Here is a 17,098-nt window from a genome sequence, read left to right on the forward strand (position 1 = left end):
CTGGAGCCCCTTTCGGTGTTTCTTTATTCGTATAAAGCTTGAGACAAAACCTGCAAATTCCTACAAACTGTCCCGCTTTACCGGGCTGAGAATGGCCTACTCTAGCCCGATTTTTGGCAGCATAACCCCAGTGGGAGGCTTCACAAATAAAATCCCCATGCAAAAGGTGACTTTCCTAGTGCATACGAGCACTTTTGCAAACCTGGCAAGAATCTGCAGCGCGCTGAATTCTTTGTTTTCTTCACCTGTACAGTGATCCCCTCGCTTCCTCGAAGCTCCTGGGGGTATTAAAGATCCATTAGGGTCGAAACCCTAAACCTGCAAAAATACACAGCAGGCTGTATTCTGTTTTGGGCTCCATTTTGTGTGTCGGTCGCATCTGTAGCAAGCCCTCGTACTCCCACACCTGTAGGGCTACTTGCCCTTTGAACCGGACGAGATTTTTTGCGTGAAATCTCTCTGAGTTCACCTGTACCTGCAAGGGATTAGCAATTAGCTAATCCAGTACCAGGACAAGAGGCTCTTGCCTCGGCATATGCGCATGAACCCACACAACTGAACATATAAATGGAATTTCCCTTGAGCTGGGCATTACGATTCTGTATTCAAAGGGGGAGATAGGTGCGCGAGAGCCGCATCATCGCGCTACTTAAGACAAGGGAGAAGGCAAGCTTTCCATTAAAGTTGTGATCACCTACACCCACTACTCACACACACTTGATTTCCCTTAATGAAGCAAAAATCAGCCTCCACTCTCAAATTGGGCACCCCCCCTCTTCATGCAGACTTGGAAAATCAACCTGGAGCCGCAAAGTGTCCACTTTGCCTCTTAAATTCATAGTACCCACCAACTTATAAAGTGTAGCGAGGGGCCTAATTGACTTTGAGCTGTTCTTAGACACCCTTTTATTGCTCGGATTTCTGTGCCGACTGGCCCGCCGACCATCTCGTGGCGATCTGCCCTTCCCGATAGCGGGTGAAACTCTCGACCATCGGCCATTTCACACTCGCCACACAATGTCCAACCATTTGTGACTTCAAAAAGAGGGTGCCAAAAATTGGAAAAAACATCAAAGGAAAGAAACCAACAACTAAGGTTAGTGGTTGCCACAACCTCGTCACTTTCCCCTCACTTAAGCATGATCACTTCCTTCGTGAACTTTCCCAGCACAAGAAGCCTCTACGCTATCACTCTCATTTCCCTCTACCTCTACCTTTACCTCTATCATCCTCTCTACCTCAAGAAGCCCATCTTCTCTTCTGCTACATTGCTATTTTTACAGCAACAGTCCTGTAGATTAAAGCTTTCAGAAACTCTCTTGAAGTTTCAAGCTCTCTCTGTCTCTCTCTTGCCATGGTCACGACCACAGAGAGTGCACTCATATACGTCTTGCATCATGCATGGTCTACGAGTTTGAGTCTACCTAAACTCACTATTGGATTGATTGTAGCCGAGCTCAAATTCTATGGAACTTGGATTCAGCAAAGATACATTTTTCTTCGCCGCTATAATATTTATTTATTTATTTATTTATTTATTTATTTATTTATTTATTTATTTATTTATTTATTTATTTATTTATTTATTTATTTATTTATTTATTTAGTTATTTATTTATTTAAATATATTTATATTTATATATTTATATATTTTTATTTATTTATTTATTTACTTACTTATATTTATATATATATATTTTTATATTTATATTTATATTTATATTTTTATATTTATTTTTATTTTTATTTTTATATTTATATTTATATTTATATATATATTTATTTATTTATTTATTTATATATATATATATATATATATATATATAATATATATATCTAGAGAATTGGATTGTTGATCTTCAGACTACCATTGCAGGGATAGACTTTTATCTTTAGGCTCGTCTCGTTGGGCTGAGTGGGTGGTTTGAAGCTCGAGTGGGGCTAACTGCTAAATCTCGGTGTCTTGAGGCTAAGCTGAGGTGACCTCTTGTGGGGTAGGTTGAACGAAGACCACAAAGCACAAGAGAGAGTCAACCGCTTGCAGCCACTCAAGGAGTTCTTAGTCATCCGCTGTTACCAGATTGGACACTAAGAGGACTAACACATGTATATTTTAAAGACAAAGCTGAAATGAAACAAGGCACACAATGAGCCGGAACAGCCAGCCCCTCCCTCAAAACTTCTCTACATTTAAGGGAGAATTGTACATAGTATCATAGGCAATACAATGTCAGACTTCCATACCAATGCAAGTGAGAAATTCAGCATTGCAGACAAGTGAATGTTGATGTCACGTTCTCCTCCATCATCTGCTTGCAATTGTCTTCCAAACAGAAGCCATAATCTTCGCAAGCACGTACCGGGGTAGATTGAGCAAAGCGTTCGCAATGGAAGTCGTTGAATGGCTGAAATCTTCAATTCCGATGCAATTCTTTGCGATGATACTCTTCCATTGTCGAACTTTTTGGTTGCACAAGGCTCTAGTCCTAGGATTTTCTCATCCCGAAAAGAGGGTTATACTTATCACCTATTCACACGCGACAAAAAGTGTTAGCAAACAACATACGCACAATTTCGGGGGGGCATCCCTTGAAAGGGTCCCCAGGTTCCACTACCCGGGCTGCAGGCGACGGCTCTTGAGGGGAGTTGACAAGAGAATATCTTAAAACTATCTCCCCACTCTCTACCCTGTCGAAGACCTCGCCAAAACTTGGGTCTATAGCATACTGCTCTCGCATCTCATCAAAGTCCTAATAATGCATTGTTGTAGCAGCAGATATGTGTGGCTTGCGAGACAGAGCGTCTGCAACCACATTCTTCTTTCTTCAATAACACTATCTCGATGTGAAATGCAAGGATGTTCACCTAGCTCATCTATTTTTCTAACCACTTTTTTTTTCCAAAAGAGAAAATCTTTCTATTAAAATCACCTCAAGGGCACAGACCCCAAGGTAGAATTACATCAGAATAATACACAGAGAACACCATAAATGGTATCACCAAAAGATAAAATCCTAGGGCAATCTAAGATACAAGATTGCCTCAAATCAAGGCTAGATATGGGGGTTAAGTCTTGAAGACCTCCTAGGCGTCTTCAAAGACTCAGCAGACTTCTTAGCACTTTCTACCAAAGAAGGAAAATGCCGCTCATAAGCTGAATTTATGCCTTCAGAACTGCTGCTGATATCCAAATCACTGCCCTGAGAATCAACTGGCGGATCATGAAGAGCTGGTGAAGAAGTAGTATCCGAGGAGAGAGGAGACACATTTTCTCTTCTTCTATACACAAGCTTTGTAGCCTCTGTCCTCCTAGCTCGTCGTCTTCTTTTCTTCCCTTCCTTCCTCCTAGCTTTCTCTGCTTCACTTCTTCTCCTTACCAAATGATCTTCCAATCCCCCATTCGCATGAAGTGCCTCTTGTTTTGAAGCTAGCTGCCTTTGATCAGGAGAAATCCTACATCGAGTACAATCTGCAGCAACATGGCCTTTTCTGCAACAAAAAAAGCAGTGACCAGGAAGACCAATGAAGAAAACCCTCTGTAAAATTTCTCCCCCATGAATGGTCGGAAGCGAAATAAATTGCGGAGGGTTCTTCGCCAAGGATGGGAAGAGCAACATCCTTATGGAGATTGTGCGATCCTCATCATCAGGAATCACAGCATCTTCAACCACAAAACCCGTACATCTCCCAATTTCATTAACATGCGGAGCAAATTCTGGAAGAAGTCCTGGGAATCTAGCTGTAACTGCAGTTCCACCTACAAGTCCATTTAGATTCCTGTGTCCATCTGGCAAGAAAGCCTATGGCAAAATGAAAGTCCACAAGGCCCTGGTCTAAGACCTCCATGGCTTGACTTTCAGACTCGAACTGCACCATGAAGAAGCCTCTCCCGAGAGGGGAGACATTCACAATCTTAAAATTGACGTGAAGAAGCGAAGCTTGAAAGTAGTCCTTCAATAGCCTTGCTAAGCATAGACTTCCCACCACTTTACAGGCCAAAGAACAGGACTCCAAGCTCACGTGGATTCGTGAATGGCACGCAAGGTGTCAGAAGAAAGATGAATACCTATTGCCAAAGTGGAAGGGGGGGGTCGGAGGGCCTCATAAGGGTCTCCTGAAAAGGTTCCTCGAAGAGGAACGTCCACCCCTGCAGCATCCATCTCCTTCCTGACATAACTCTCCATATCAATCCTTGTGTAGCTGTGGGGGGGGGGGGGGGGGGGGGGGGGGGGGGGGGGGGGGGGGGGGGGGGCGGCCAGGGTGAGGGTCTATAGATATGGCGAGGGCAGCAGGCAGAGTAGGCGAGCAGGTAGGGAGGGTCAAGGTAGGGGGGAGCGAGCTGGAAGGATGAGGCGAGGGAGCAGGTGGGGATGGGGCGATGGCGAAGGCTACAGGGATATCAGCGCGCGGCCTTGCAGCAACATTTTTTGCCTTGGTTCAATTTTATTTTTATTTTTATTTTTTTCTAACAACTTCGTCTGAGACAAAAAAGTACTTTAAACTTTAACGATACGTGCATGCTATGAAATCTGCACCAAACAAGTAATGTTTCCATTAAGCCAAAGCAAGTATCACTACTGAGAGATGTTTTTCATAAATTTGCGCAGCCCACTCAGTCTTTGAGAGCATCCTAGTCTCATAAGCTACCAGCAGGCATGAGGACCGCACCCAAACTGCTTCTACAAGCATCACAGTAACCTCAAAAGATTCTTGCAAGTCTGGTAGAATCAATACTGGCAAAATAGTCAACTTCTTCTTGAACCACTCAAATGCCCCAATCTGTGGAGGTCCCCAAGTAAATGGTACTCCTTGCTGAGTGAGGGTATGCAGCGGGGAAGCAATCTCCACAAACTGTCTTATGAACCTTCTGTAGTAAGAGGGCAAGCCCAAGAAGCTCCACACGTCATGCACATTCCACAACGTAAGCCAATTGCCAATAGCCTCAACTTTCATTGGATCCATGCCAGCACCCTTGGACGAAACAATGTGTCCCACGCAGGGTATCTTTGGCAAAAAGATGAACTGTTACCTTAGAATCGACTTCCATGGCACCCTAATTCGCGCTGCCAGCGAGATGCTCTGGTCTGAACCCGTAGAAATCCACACTTATGATTGAGAAATCGATATCCTAAATCCCTCAATTACCTATGACAAACACAAGTGGAGTAGCAATGCTCCCACAAAAAGACTACAACCAAAGGTATCAAATAGAGAGATAGAACTCAATGAAGCACCACAAAGTTCTCCAAAAGAGAACCCCAAACGTTCCCATGATGCATGAGCAACACCATGGACAGCAAGAGGGGTGGAAGGGATGGGTTGGATTACACAAAATGCTGATACTTCAAAACAGTACTTAACCCTTCATGATGATCGCAAGAAATCACAGCTTAAAAGGAGGGTTAGCAGGAAGGTTCTTTGGAACAACAAGTTTGATGACTCAACAAACAGCAGTACTGGTGAAAATTTTCTCATTCTGCAAAATATTCAACATGCTGGTATCACCCAGAGAGGATAACTAGAACACTTACAGAAAAATCCTTTGGGGACAAGTGAATATCATGCTCCAACAATTTGTAATAAATATCACGAGCAGAATGCCCCACTGCGAGAACTACCGCATCCGATATGACATCCTCACAATCTAAATCATCAGTTTTTTTTACCTTCACACCTGCAACCCGATTGCCTTTTACAAGTAAACCCACCATCTTGGTCCCGAATCGTATTTGAACCTGCAATAAAAAACAAAGCCCTTCAAGCCACAATATGAAATTGCGCGACACATATACAAATGAGAGAACAAATATGAACAACTGTCCATGCAAGCTGAAAGTTCAGGAACTCGCACATTTTGTCGAACACGTACTTTCAACTATGAAAGAAGAAGAAAGAGAGGAGGTATATAGAAATATCTCACGGTGGCGATTCACCTCAACAGTTCAGAAAAAGAAGGACGAGATTCTGGCCAACAGGACTACCCATAAATATATACCTACTCAAAGCAATATTGCCAAGACCATTGTCTACCTGGGGAACCTACTGGTGGTTAAAGTTACCATTCGAAAAGAGAAAATAGGGTCCTTTAGATTGGGAGAGGTTACACAACACCCCCCCCCCCCCCCCCCCCCCCCCCCCACCCCGGGCCCACCCCCCCGGCCTGTCCCTTGAGCTGGCATTACCTGGTGTCATGAAAATTGTGCATGTTCCAATATCTACAGGTTTTTTCGGCGGACATAAACATCATCTCGATCACAACAAAAACAGCAAGCACCCATGCTTTGAGGATCACCCAAGCGAAGGGGCAATGGCAAATGCGCATTTGAACAACAACAGAGCGAGAGGCAAAAGGTAATGACCACATCACAATTCAGACATGTACGGAGTAGAAATTAGATCTGGCAGACGAAATTAAAAAGCCCACGACCTCATAAAATCACCCACGGTATTAAAATGGAGGAATCAAAACAACTCCAGAAATACAAGCATGAACATTGGGAGATTGTGGTTTGTTGCTTTGTCAAGTTTCATTTTTTATTTGACGATCATGTTTTTGTGAGAGCAAGCTGTTTCATTGCTGTATACTCTTTGCATGGTATACAACTCGTGCAAATGCACCATACTTAGAGGCTGGCACCCATGGGTCCTTTTCTATGTGCTTGATGGAGGGGCCTGGTAGCTGTTCTGTTGCATAACAATTTTATCAAAAGGTACACCAACATTATGTTATAAATGCTGGTACCAATGAATCCTTTTCTGCATGCTTGATGGACAGGCCTGGTGGCTCTTCACTTGAATAACTCTTTTAGGCACATCAACTTAAGGACAATAATATCTCAAAAAAAACAAAAGAGACTGACCAACCTGAAAATTGGTCCAATATAAACTAGAATTGCATAAATGGTCTTACCCCCAATGATTCTAGATGATTTCGCATTTTACGTAGAATGTGGATAAGCTTGTCAGTTCCAATGTGTGGCTTGCCATCGAGCAAAATTGTAGGTGGAGCTCCAAATTTTACGAGGCTTGCAAATACCTACATTGAGATCATTTAGTTCCAAAAATATGCATAAGCTTGTGGCATGTATCAAATGACTAGGATTAAGCTTCCTCAAAAAGATTGAGCTTCATTAAAGAGAAAAGGCATAATGGTTTAGAAATATGATACATATGTGCTCCTACCACAAAAGACATCAGTATTTGTACAAGTAGACATCAAATCCTCTTGGTTGTCAATAGAAAGAATCTTAGAGTTGGCATCACGACATATTAAGATTCTAACACAGGCACTGCTAACTGGGTTGTGACTGGGCATAGGCTGCTAATCCAAGATATCCTACGGGACTCGGACAAGAACTTTTTCATGTACTAAGAAAGGGACTAAAGGTTCAAGACTAAGAGAGTGCGAGAGGGAGAGGAAGTGAAGGATGACAAGAAATGAACTTCTTTGTCAAGGGTGACTTCTCCAGCTTCTCCATCCTAAGTTTAGAAGGTATACATTAAATTTGAGAAAGGGAGACAAGATACTACATACTGCCATCACCTTTACAGAAATAGCTGGCTGTCAATTGCAGATTTATCACAGGCAAAAACATAAAAGTATAGTTGAAACTAGCAAGAAATTTTCAACAAGACTTCTTCTTCAAACCTCAAGAGGTCTTATTCGCATGAGTTTACATCAAATGATATAAAATTTCCATAGTTTGTGAGGGCTTTCTTCGAACTAACTCAACCACAGCCTCTCATCTCCATACACCAAAAGGACGTCAGTGACTGCGTGTGTGTGTGCGCGCGAACACCAATAGGTTGAAACTATAGTTGAAACTAGCAAGAAATTTTCAACAAGACTTCTTCTTCAAACCTCAAGAGGTCTTATTCGCATGAGTTTACATCAAATGATATAAAATTTCCATAGTTTGTGAGGGCTTTCTTCGAACTAACTCAACCACAGCCTCTCATCTCCATACACCAAAAGGACGTCAGTGACTGCGTGTGTGTGTGCGCGCGAACACCAATAGGTTTTGCATTCTTTGGGATAATGACAAGCCAACCCCCGAACGTATTATTCTTGTCGGGTGATCCATGGGTGGGCAAATGCCCCTTCAAAAACTCGAATGGGGCAAATTTGTAAATTCCTGTTTCTGATGTGGCAAATTTGTTCATATGCCATTTGAATGCCCTGAGCTCGTCTTGCAGCTCCCTCCTTTGGCGGTTCCATCTTCTGCTCCTGACTCTACAGGCAAATCTACTGGTGATGGTGAGCAAAATGGTCTCTCCATTGCTAATGTAGTTCCTAATGTGGAAAAAGTGCAAAAAGGGAAAACCAAGCCTCCTCAGTCTGTTGTTCCCGATAATAGGAATGTTGCCAAAGGCAAAAATGTTGGGTCCAGTGAAACTAGCACTTGGCCAAAAAGACAATGAAGATTCGCACCCCACCCTCCTCTTGCAATCATGTTCCACCTGTCAATGCTAATAAGGATGATCAATTAAGCAGCTTCCATGTAATGATAATCGCACATTGATTGATGCATGGGGAAAATGCATTCCTACAAGGATATACTCATTGGTGAGGCTTCCACCTCTCAAGCCATTTCTGTGAACACATTCCCTGCATTGAATCAATGCATTGGTTCTAGCATGGATGTGGTGGAAGAAAATGGGCCCATGGACACTTCTACTTAATTCCTTACGTTCTCTTGCCACTTGTACATATCCTTTCTCATGCATGCACAATTGCATTAAATGCATCTCATATAATGTGCGTCGGTTATGTAACCTTGACAAATGGCAATTAACTTGGCACTATGTACATACATGTAGGGCAAATATAGTTGTCTTGCAAGGACACAATCAACATGAGTTTGTTGGACAGTGTTCTTATTTTGTCAGTTACTAGATTGCGTATGCTGGCTTGTGTGGTTACTTGGGATTATTGATGATGGTTCGTCATCAGCTTCAGCCAATTCTTGTGAGAAACGACCCATGTGGCCGCTGGATGATTGTGCAATGCCTACTGAATGGTCACATCTATGAAATTGGAGGTATTTATCCATACACAGCATGGTTTGCGTATGCAGGCTTGCGTGGTTTCTCAGGATTATTGATGATGGTTCATCATGAACTTCAGCCAGTTCTTGTGAGAAACAACCCATGTGGCCGCTAGATGATTGTGCAATGCCTACTAAATGGTCAGATTTATGAAATTGGAGGTACCTATGCATACACAACCTCTAAGCTAAGAGCCGCCTTGTGGCGAGACATCTCCTCTTACCCATGGACCTCCACTGCATTTCTTGTGGTGATTTTAGTTCAACTTCCGGATACGCATTGTCATGTGACACATCCAACCCTATGTGTCTGTGGACAAGCTATAGCATCACAAGGGTTCAGTTCAGTCAAATCAATCTAGAATAGGAAGGATCTGGCACTTCTATGAGTCTATTCGTAGACCGTGCATGTCCAGACACTTAGAGTAGATGCATATCCTCCGGTTGCACACAGCATGATCATCAGTATTCCCATCAGAATTCATCAGTATGCATTAAACCTATTTTCCCTATTTTTGACATTTTCACTTATTTATTTAGTGACTTTTGTTGGAAAGTAGGTAGGGGAATTTTGTTAAGTTTGTATATAAGCAAACCTAGCGCTAGCACTTTCTGGCAGAAGAGGCAGTAGGAGCACTCGCTCAACACGCCACTTCTTAGCAGAACCCCCAAGAGGCCCTAGCGTTTTTGCTCCACAGCATAAGGCTAGCGTTTTTAGACAAGATCTCAGATCAGCCAACGTTTTTGCTTTGACAACAGCCTGGCGACAGCAAGAAACAGCAGACTCCCCAGCGTAGCAGGTTCTCCATAGCAAGACCATTTTCAGCCCTAGCGTTTTTGCATCTGCAAGACACTTCAGCGTTTTTGCAGATCTTCTGCGACGGAATCCCCACAAGCATCAGCGTTTTCAGTTTTCAGCAAATAGCACCCGCAGTAGAGTCCCCGAACCTCGCAGATCTCACCTTCCTGCAGCACATCCTCGCCGCACGATCAGATCCCGCGAAGTTTGCAGATTTGGGCCGGAAAACGCAGATTTCAGCATCTGCGTTTTCAGCGCGTTGTCGTTGCATGGTCGTCATCGACATAGAGTCAGAATTCAGCAAATAAAGATTTGCAGATTTCAGCCATTAGCGTTTTCAGATTTCAACCCGTCTCGTCGTCGTCGACATCGTCGGCAAGTCCAAAGCATTGTAGAGATTTGTGCAATCATTAGTAGACCGCTCTCGCCATAGAGAATGGGGCCCTTGCAGGAGGGTTTGATAACATTCTGGTGTCGTATTCTCTCCTCTCTCTATCTCTCAATCTCAGCACCTTCATTCACAATGTTCGGCACTTTGTTTGTGTCCATTGCACTTTCTCACTAAAGGAAGGAAGGCTCTCCCTTCCGTAGGTAAAAGTAACCTTGAGCACAATTCGGAGCACTCATCTTGAGCAAAGTTCAACATTCACTTCCGTTCCTTACATTGGTATCAGAGCTTTGGCAGTGTTCTGTATCACTCAAGGAAAGAACCACAAGAAACACATAATTTTTTTTGCTTGTTGAGGTCGCACGTAACCCAAGTCCACTTGGGTGTGTCGATTCCTAATCATGTTTTTGAAGAGTGAGAGGAATCCCAAGAAAGAAGGGCTTGTCCAACCTCCCCTTGTTCTCTTTTCACTCATTGAGAGCGGATCGTGCACTTAGCAGCCGGCCAATCGACGTGAGGTGGGAAAAAGCAACCTTGGTGTGAGCGCAAGGCCACCAAGGGGTGCGGCCACGGGAAAGAGAAAAACTCGGGTGAAGAGAAGATCCTTCTCTAACACAGATTGCAAGTGAAAGAAGAACCGCAAGAACCTCAAGACTCTCAAGAACCTCAAGAACCCCAAGAACCTCAAGACCCTCAAGAACCCAAGAACCCAAGACCCACAAGAACCAAGTTCCTCGTGAACTTCAACACGACTTCAGTGGATGGTCATCACTCGAAGCGGAATGGATACTTCGCTTGGAGGTGATGAGCATGAGAGAGGCGAAGAAGAATTTTCCCCACTAGGAGAATTTTCCGACCCTCCCCCTTCCCCATCTACGCGAAGGATTGCACTAACTCCTATGGTGGAGTTGGAGCAGATGTTTATGGACAGCAAGTTAGAACACGAAGCAAGAAAAGCAGAAATTGATCGTAAGTACGAAGAAAGAATGGCAGCCATAGCGCGTGAGCGCGAAGAAAGAGAAGCAAAATTTGATCACGAGAACAAAGAAAGACAAGCAGAATTTGATCGCGCGAACAAAGCAAGACAAGCAATGAACGACCGGCACATGCAAGAAATGTTGCAACTCTTTTCTCAAGTTCAAGCACAGATGCAAGAGATTCGGAAAAGGAGACTCTCTCAATCTCTTCTTCTCCAAAGCATGGCACACAGGATTTGCATAATGATAAGCATGATAATTTGAATGATAACGATGAGCATGATGATTTGGATGACAATGACAAGCATGATGATTTGCATGATCAAGATGTGATTTCTAACAAGCATGATGACTTGCATGAAGATGATGTGATTTTTCACAAGGATGATGTGTTAGTGGATACTTTCTCTACTGAAGCTAACCTCATTGCAGATTCGATCAATTACGAAGAACCGATCTTGGCTCTCGAGACGAGGTCCACAAAACCCCCACAAGAAGATTCGATACATCCCGAAGAACCGATCTTGGCTCTCGAGACGAGGTCCACAGAACCCCCACAAGAAGATTCGATACATCCCGAAGAACCGATCTTGGCTCTCGAGTCGAGGTCCAACGAACCCCCACAGGAAGTATTATGTGTTCGCATGATTAGTCAGCACGCATTGATCGAGTGTTTTATTCGTGAACGTTTCCTGTATTTTAGTCAACGTCTTTATGTGATCCCTTTTCATAGACATGCCATATTGTACGTTGAGCACGATTCACTCATGAATGAGCACAGATGTATGCGGATTTCTCATGAAAAGATGAAATGTTTGCATTCAAGGAATTCACATTCTATGTTTCTTCCTTGGCATGACACAGTATCAGAAAGAGCACAAGAAAGATTGAGCATCAAGCATGGGCATGTCCATTGTGATTTGCCACAATTGATTCAAAAACACAAGATTCGATCTCATTGGTTGCGTGTGTGTGGTGAACGGGTTGGCACTCCGTCTATTTGTTCATCTACATTGCATGCACAGTCTTTAGAGAAGACAAGATTTTTTCTAGTCACTTTACATGAAATGGGTATGTTCATGTTTTTGTGTTGGAAGTGGTTTCAACAATTTTTAGCCTCAAAGATTCTTGAAGAAGGTAGAAGCATGACTATAGACGAAGTTGAAGCATTGAAGGAGCCAGAGAAGACTTTGTGTCGCTTTCGGCGCGGCCAAAAGAAGCAAGCGTTGCAGACCGTTATGAAGTTCAAGTATCACACGACCCACACCTCAGAGTGGGCCGGCGAAGAGTCCTTTCCAGGATTCCGGATGCTATTGGCGATCTCCCTCGACGCCATACAGTTCGGTACCAATACCTCACTTTGAAAAGGAGGGGATGTCACGTGACACATCCAACCCTATGTGTCCGTGGACAAGCTACAACATGACAAGGGTTCAGTTCAATCAAGTCAGTCTAGAATAGAAAGTGATCTGGCACTTTTGTGAGTCTGTTTGCAGACCATGCATGTCCAAACACTTAGAGTAGATGCATATCCTCCAGTTGCACAGAGCATAATCATCATCATTCCCATCAGGATCCATTAGGGGAATTTTCCAATGCATTAAACCTATTTTTGACATTTTTCACTTATTTATAAAGTGACCTTTGTTGGAAAGTAGGTAGGGCAATTTTGCTAAGTTTGTATATAACCAAACCTAGCGCTAGCACTTTCTGGCAGAAGAGGAGCAGGAGCACTCGCTCAACAGGCCACTTCTCAGCAGAACCCCCAAGAAGCCCTAGCGTTTTTGCTCCACAACATAAGGCTAGCGTTTTGGACAAGGTCTCAGATCAGCCAGCGTTTTTGCTTTGACAACAGCCTGGCGACAACAAGAAGCACCACACTCCCCAGCATAGGAGGTTCTCAAAGCAAGAGCATTTTCAGCCCTAGCGTTTTTGCATCTGCAAGACACTTCAGCGTTTTTGCATATCTTCGCGACGGAATCCCCACAAGCATCAACGTTTTCAGTTTCAGCAGTTAACACCTGCAATAGAGTCCCCGAACCTCGCAGATCTCACCTTTCCGTAGCATATCCTCGCCGTACGGTCAGATCCCGCAAAGTTACTTGCATTGTAAGGTGCAGCGGAATGAATGTTTGAACTTTGCTCAAGATGAGTGCTCCGAACTGTGCTCAAGGTTCCTTTTGTTCTTATGGAAGGGAGAGCCTTTCGTTCTTAATGAGATACTGCAATGGATACAAACAAAGTGAATGGACACAGTGAGTGAAAGTGTATGAGACTGAGAGATAGAGAGAGAAGAGAATACGACACCAGAGACGTTGTAAAACCCTCCTCCAAAGGCCCCACTCTCTATGGCGAGAGCGGTCTACTATTGATTGCACAAATCTCTACAATGCTGGACTTGCCGATGATGTCGACGACGATGAGGACGACGACGAGACTGGTTGAAATCTGAAAATGCTAATGGCTGAAATCTGCAAATCTTTATCTGCTGAATTCTGACTCTGTGTCGATGATGACGATGCGACGACGACGCGCTGAAAACGCAGATGCTGAAATCTGCGTTTCCAGGGCTGAAAATGTAAACCTTGCGGAAACTGACCGTGTGGCGCGGAACTGCTGCGGGAAGGTGAGATCTGCGAGGTTCGGGACTTGATCTGCGGTGTCTACGGGCTGAAAACTGAAAACGATGATGGTTCTTGAGGTTCCGTCACGGAGAATCTACAAAACGCTGGGTTATGATGTAGATGCAAAAACGCTAGGGCTGAAAATCTGCAAATCTGTCGCCAGTTGTCTTGCAGATGCAAAACGCTGGGCTGATCTGATGTTCTGCTGTCGCCGGAATCTGTAAGTGCAAATCGCTGGCTGATCTGGTCCAAAAACGCTAGGTGGTTGCTGTGGAGCAAAAACGCTAGGGCTTGGGGTTCTGCTGAGAAGTTGCCTATTGAGCAATACAAACTTACTCAATTTGCACTACATACTTTCCAACAAAAGTCACTTAAAAATAATAAGTGAAAAATGTCAAAAATAGGGAAAATAGGCTAAATGCACTGGAAAATTCCCTTGAAGGATTTTGATTCCCATCAGAATCTTACGATCATGCTGTGTGCAACCAAAGGATATGCATCTCTACTAAGTGACCGGGCATGCACGGTCTTCGAACAGACTCACAAAAGTGCCAGATCACTTCTTAATCTAGACTGACTTGACTGAATTGAACCATCATCATGATGTAGCTTGTCCACGGACACATAGGGTTGGATGTGTCACGCGACATCCCCTCCTTTTCAAAGTGCGGTACTGGTACCGAACTGTATGGCGTCGAGGGAGATCGCCAACAGTGTCCGGAATCCTGGAAGAGACTCTTCGCCAGCCCACTCTAATGTGTGGGTCGTGCGGTACTTGAACTTCATAAAGGTCTGCAACGCTTGCTTCTTTGGGCCGCGCCGAAAGCGACACAAAAGTCTTTTGTGGCTCCTTCGATGCTTCAACTTCGTCTAGAGTCATGCTTCTTTCTTCTTCAAGAATCTCCATGGCTGAAAATTCCTGAAACTACTTCCAACACAAAAACATGAACATACCTATTCCATGTAAAGTGAGTGGAAAAAATCTTGTCGTCCTAATAAATTGTGCATGCAATGTAGATGAACAAAGAGACGGAGTGTCAAACCGTTCACCACACACACGCAAACAATGAGAATGAATCTTTCTCTTATGATCTAAATCAGTCAGCTGTGGCAATTCACAACGGAAATGCCCATGCTTCGTGCTCATACTTTCATGTGTTCTTTCTACAAATGTGTCATGCCAAGGAACAGACATGAAATGTGACTTCTTTACATACATACTTTTCAGCTTTTCATGAACAATCCTCATATATTCGTACTCATTCATGAGTGAAATGTGCTCAACGTACAATATATCATGCTTAAAAAAAGGGATCACATAAAGACCCTGACGAAAATACAGGAAACGATCACGAATGAAACACTCGTACAATGCGTGCTGACGAATCATTCGAACACATAGTACTTCCTATAAAGGTTCTTTGGACCTAGGCTCAAGAGCCAAGATTGGTTCTTCGGGATCTATCAAATCTTCATGTTGGGGTTCTGTGGACCTCGACTCGAGAGCCAAGATCGGTTTTTTGTGATTGATCGAATATGCAATGTCACTAGAAAAGGTATCACCTAAACCATCATTCTTGTGAACAATCACATCATCTTCATGCAACTCATCATGCTTGTGAGAAATCACATCTTGATCATGCAAATCATCATCATGCTTATCATAATCATTCAAATCATCATGCTTATCATCATGCAATTTATGCAAATCCTGTGTGTCATGCTTTGGAGAAGAAGACACTGAGAGTCTCCTTTTCCCTAATCTCTTGCATCTGTGTCTGCACTTGAGAAAAGAGTCGCAACAACTCTTGCATGTGTCGGTCGCTCTGTTCTTGTCTTGCTTTGGCTGCCTTTCTTTTTGCTTCTCTTTTTGCTTTTCTTTCTGCGTGTGTGATCCATTTCTGCCATTCTTTCTACTCTTCTTGCTTCGCGTTCTAACTTCCTGTCCATAAACATTTGCTCCAGCTCCTCCATAGGAGTTAATGCAATCCTTGGCGTAGATGGGGAAGGGGGAGGGTCGGAAAAACCTCCTGGTGGGGAAAATTCTTCTTCGCCTCTCTCATGCTTATCACCTCCAAGCGAAGTATCCATTCCGCTTCGAGTGATGACCACCCACTGAAGTCTTGGGTTCTTGTGGGTTCTTGTGGTCTTGGGTTCTTCAATTCACGAAGAACTTGGGTTCTTGGGGGTCTTGGTTCTTGGGTTCTTAAGTTCTTGAGATTCTTGCGGGTTTTCTTTCGCTTGCAATCTATGTTTGAGAAGGATCTTCTCTTCACCCGAGTTCGGCTCTTTTCCGCGGACGCACCCTTGGCGGCCTTGCGCTCACACCAAGGTTGCTTTTTCCCACCTCACGTCGGTTGGCCGGCCGCTAAGTGCACAGTCCGCTCTCAATGAGTAAAAAGAGGCACAAGGGGAGGCTGGACAAGCCCTTCTTTCCTGGGATTCCTGTCACTCTTCAAAAACACGATTAGGAATCGACACGCCCAAGCAAACTTGGGTTAGTGCGACCGCAACAAGCAAAAAAAATCCTTGTGATTCTTGTGGTTCTTTCCTTGAATGATACAGAACACTGCCAAAGCTCTGATACCAATGTAAGGTGCAGCAGAATGAATGTTTGAACTTTGCTCACGGTGAGTGCTCCGAACTGTGCTCAAGGTTCCTTTTGTTCTTATGGAAGGGAGAGTCTTCTGTTCTTAATGAGAGAGTGCAATGGATACAAACAAAGTGAATGGACACCATGCGTGAAAGTGTATGAGACTGAGAGATAGAGAGAGAAGAGAATACAACACCAGAGACGTTGTAAAACCCTCCTCCAAAGGCCCCACTCTCTATGGCGAGAGCGGTCTACTATTGATTGCACAAATCTCTACAATGCTTGGACTTGCCGACGACGCTGAGGACGACGACGAGACGGGCTGAAATCTGAAAATGCTAATGGCTGAAATCTGCAAACCTTTATCTGCTGAATTCTGACTCTGTGTCGATGACGATGCGACGACGACGCGCTGAAAACACAGATGCTGAAATCTGCGTTTTCCGGGCTGAAAATGTAAACCTTGCGGAAACTGACCGTGTGGCGCGGAACTGCTACGGGACGGTGAGATCTGCGAGGTTCGGGACTTGGATCTGCGGTGTCTAAGGGCTGAAAACTGAAAACGCTGATGGTTCTTGAGGTTCCGTCACGGAGAATCTGCAAAACGTTGGGTTATGATGCAGATGCAAAAACGCTATGGCTGAAAATCTGCAAATCTGTCGCCGGTTGT

At 43.9% G+C, this 17,098-nt stretch overlaps 1 protein-coding gene across 3 annotated transcripts in view; it reads right to left on the reverse strand.

Moving 5' to 3' along the window:
• PDE327 (FAD/NAD(P)-binding oxidoreductase family protein) overlaps positions 1 to 17,098 on the reverse strand; it is a 91,357-nt gene that overhangs the window by 51,595 nt on the left and 22,664 nt on the right. For all 3 annotated transcript variants that reach the window (XM_086492583.1, XM_086492582.1, XM_086492581.1), the window contains exons 5-6: positions 6,911 to 7,036; positions 5,532 to 5,735 (exon numbers count right to left, since the gene is read on the reverse strand). In XM_086492583.1, the coding sequence (XP_086348709.1) occupies positions 5,532 to 5,735; positions 6,911 to 7,036 (330 nt within the window). The remainder of the gene's footprint in view (positions 1 to 5,531; positions 5,736 to 6,910; positions 7,037 to 17,098) is intronic.

The sequence above is a fragment of the Adiantum capillus-veneris genome, chromosome 20 (genome assembly GCF_014529385.1).
Source record: "Adiantum capillus-veneris isolate H3 chromosome 20, ASM1452938v2, whole genome shotgun sequence".
NCBI classification, from domain to species: domain Eukaryota; kingdom Viridiplantae; phylum Streptophyta; class Polypodiopsida; order Polypodiales; family Pteridaceae; genus Adiantum; species Adiantum capillus-veneris.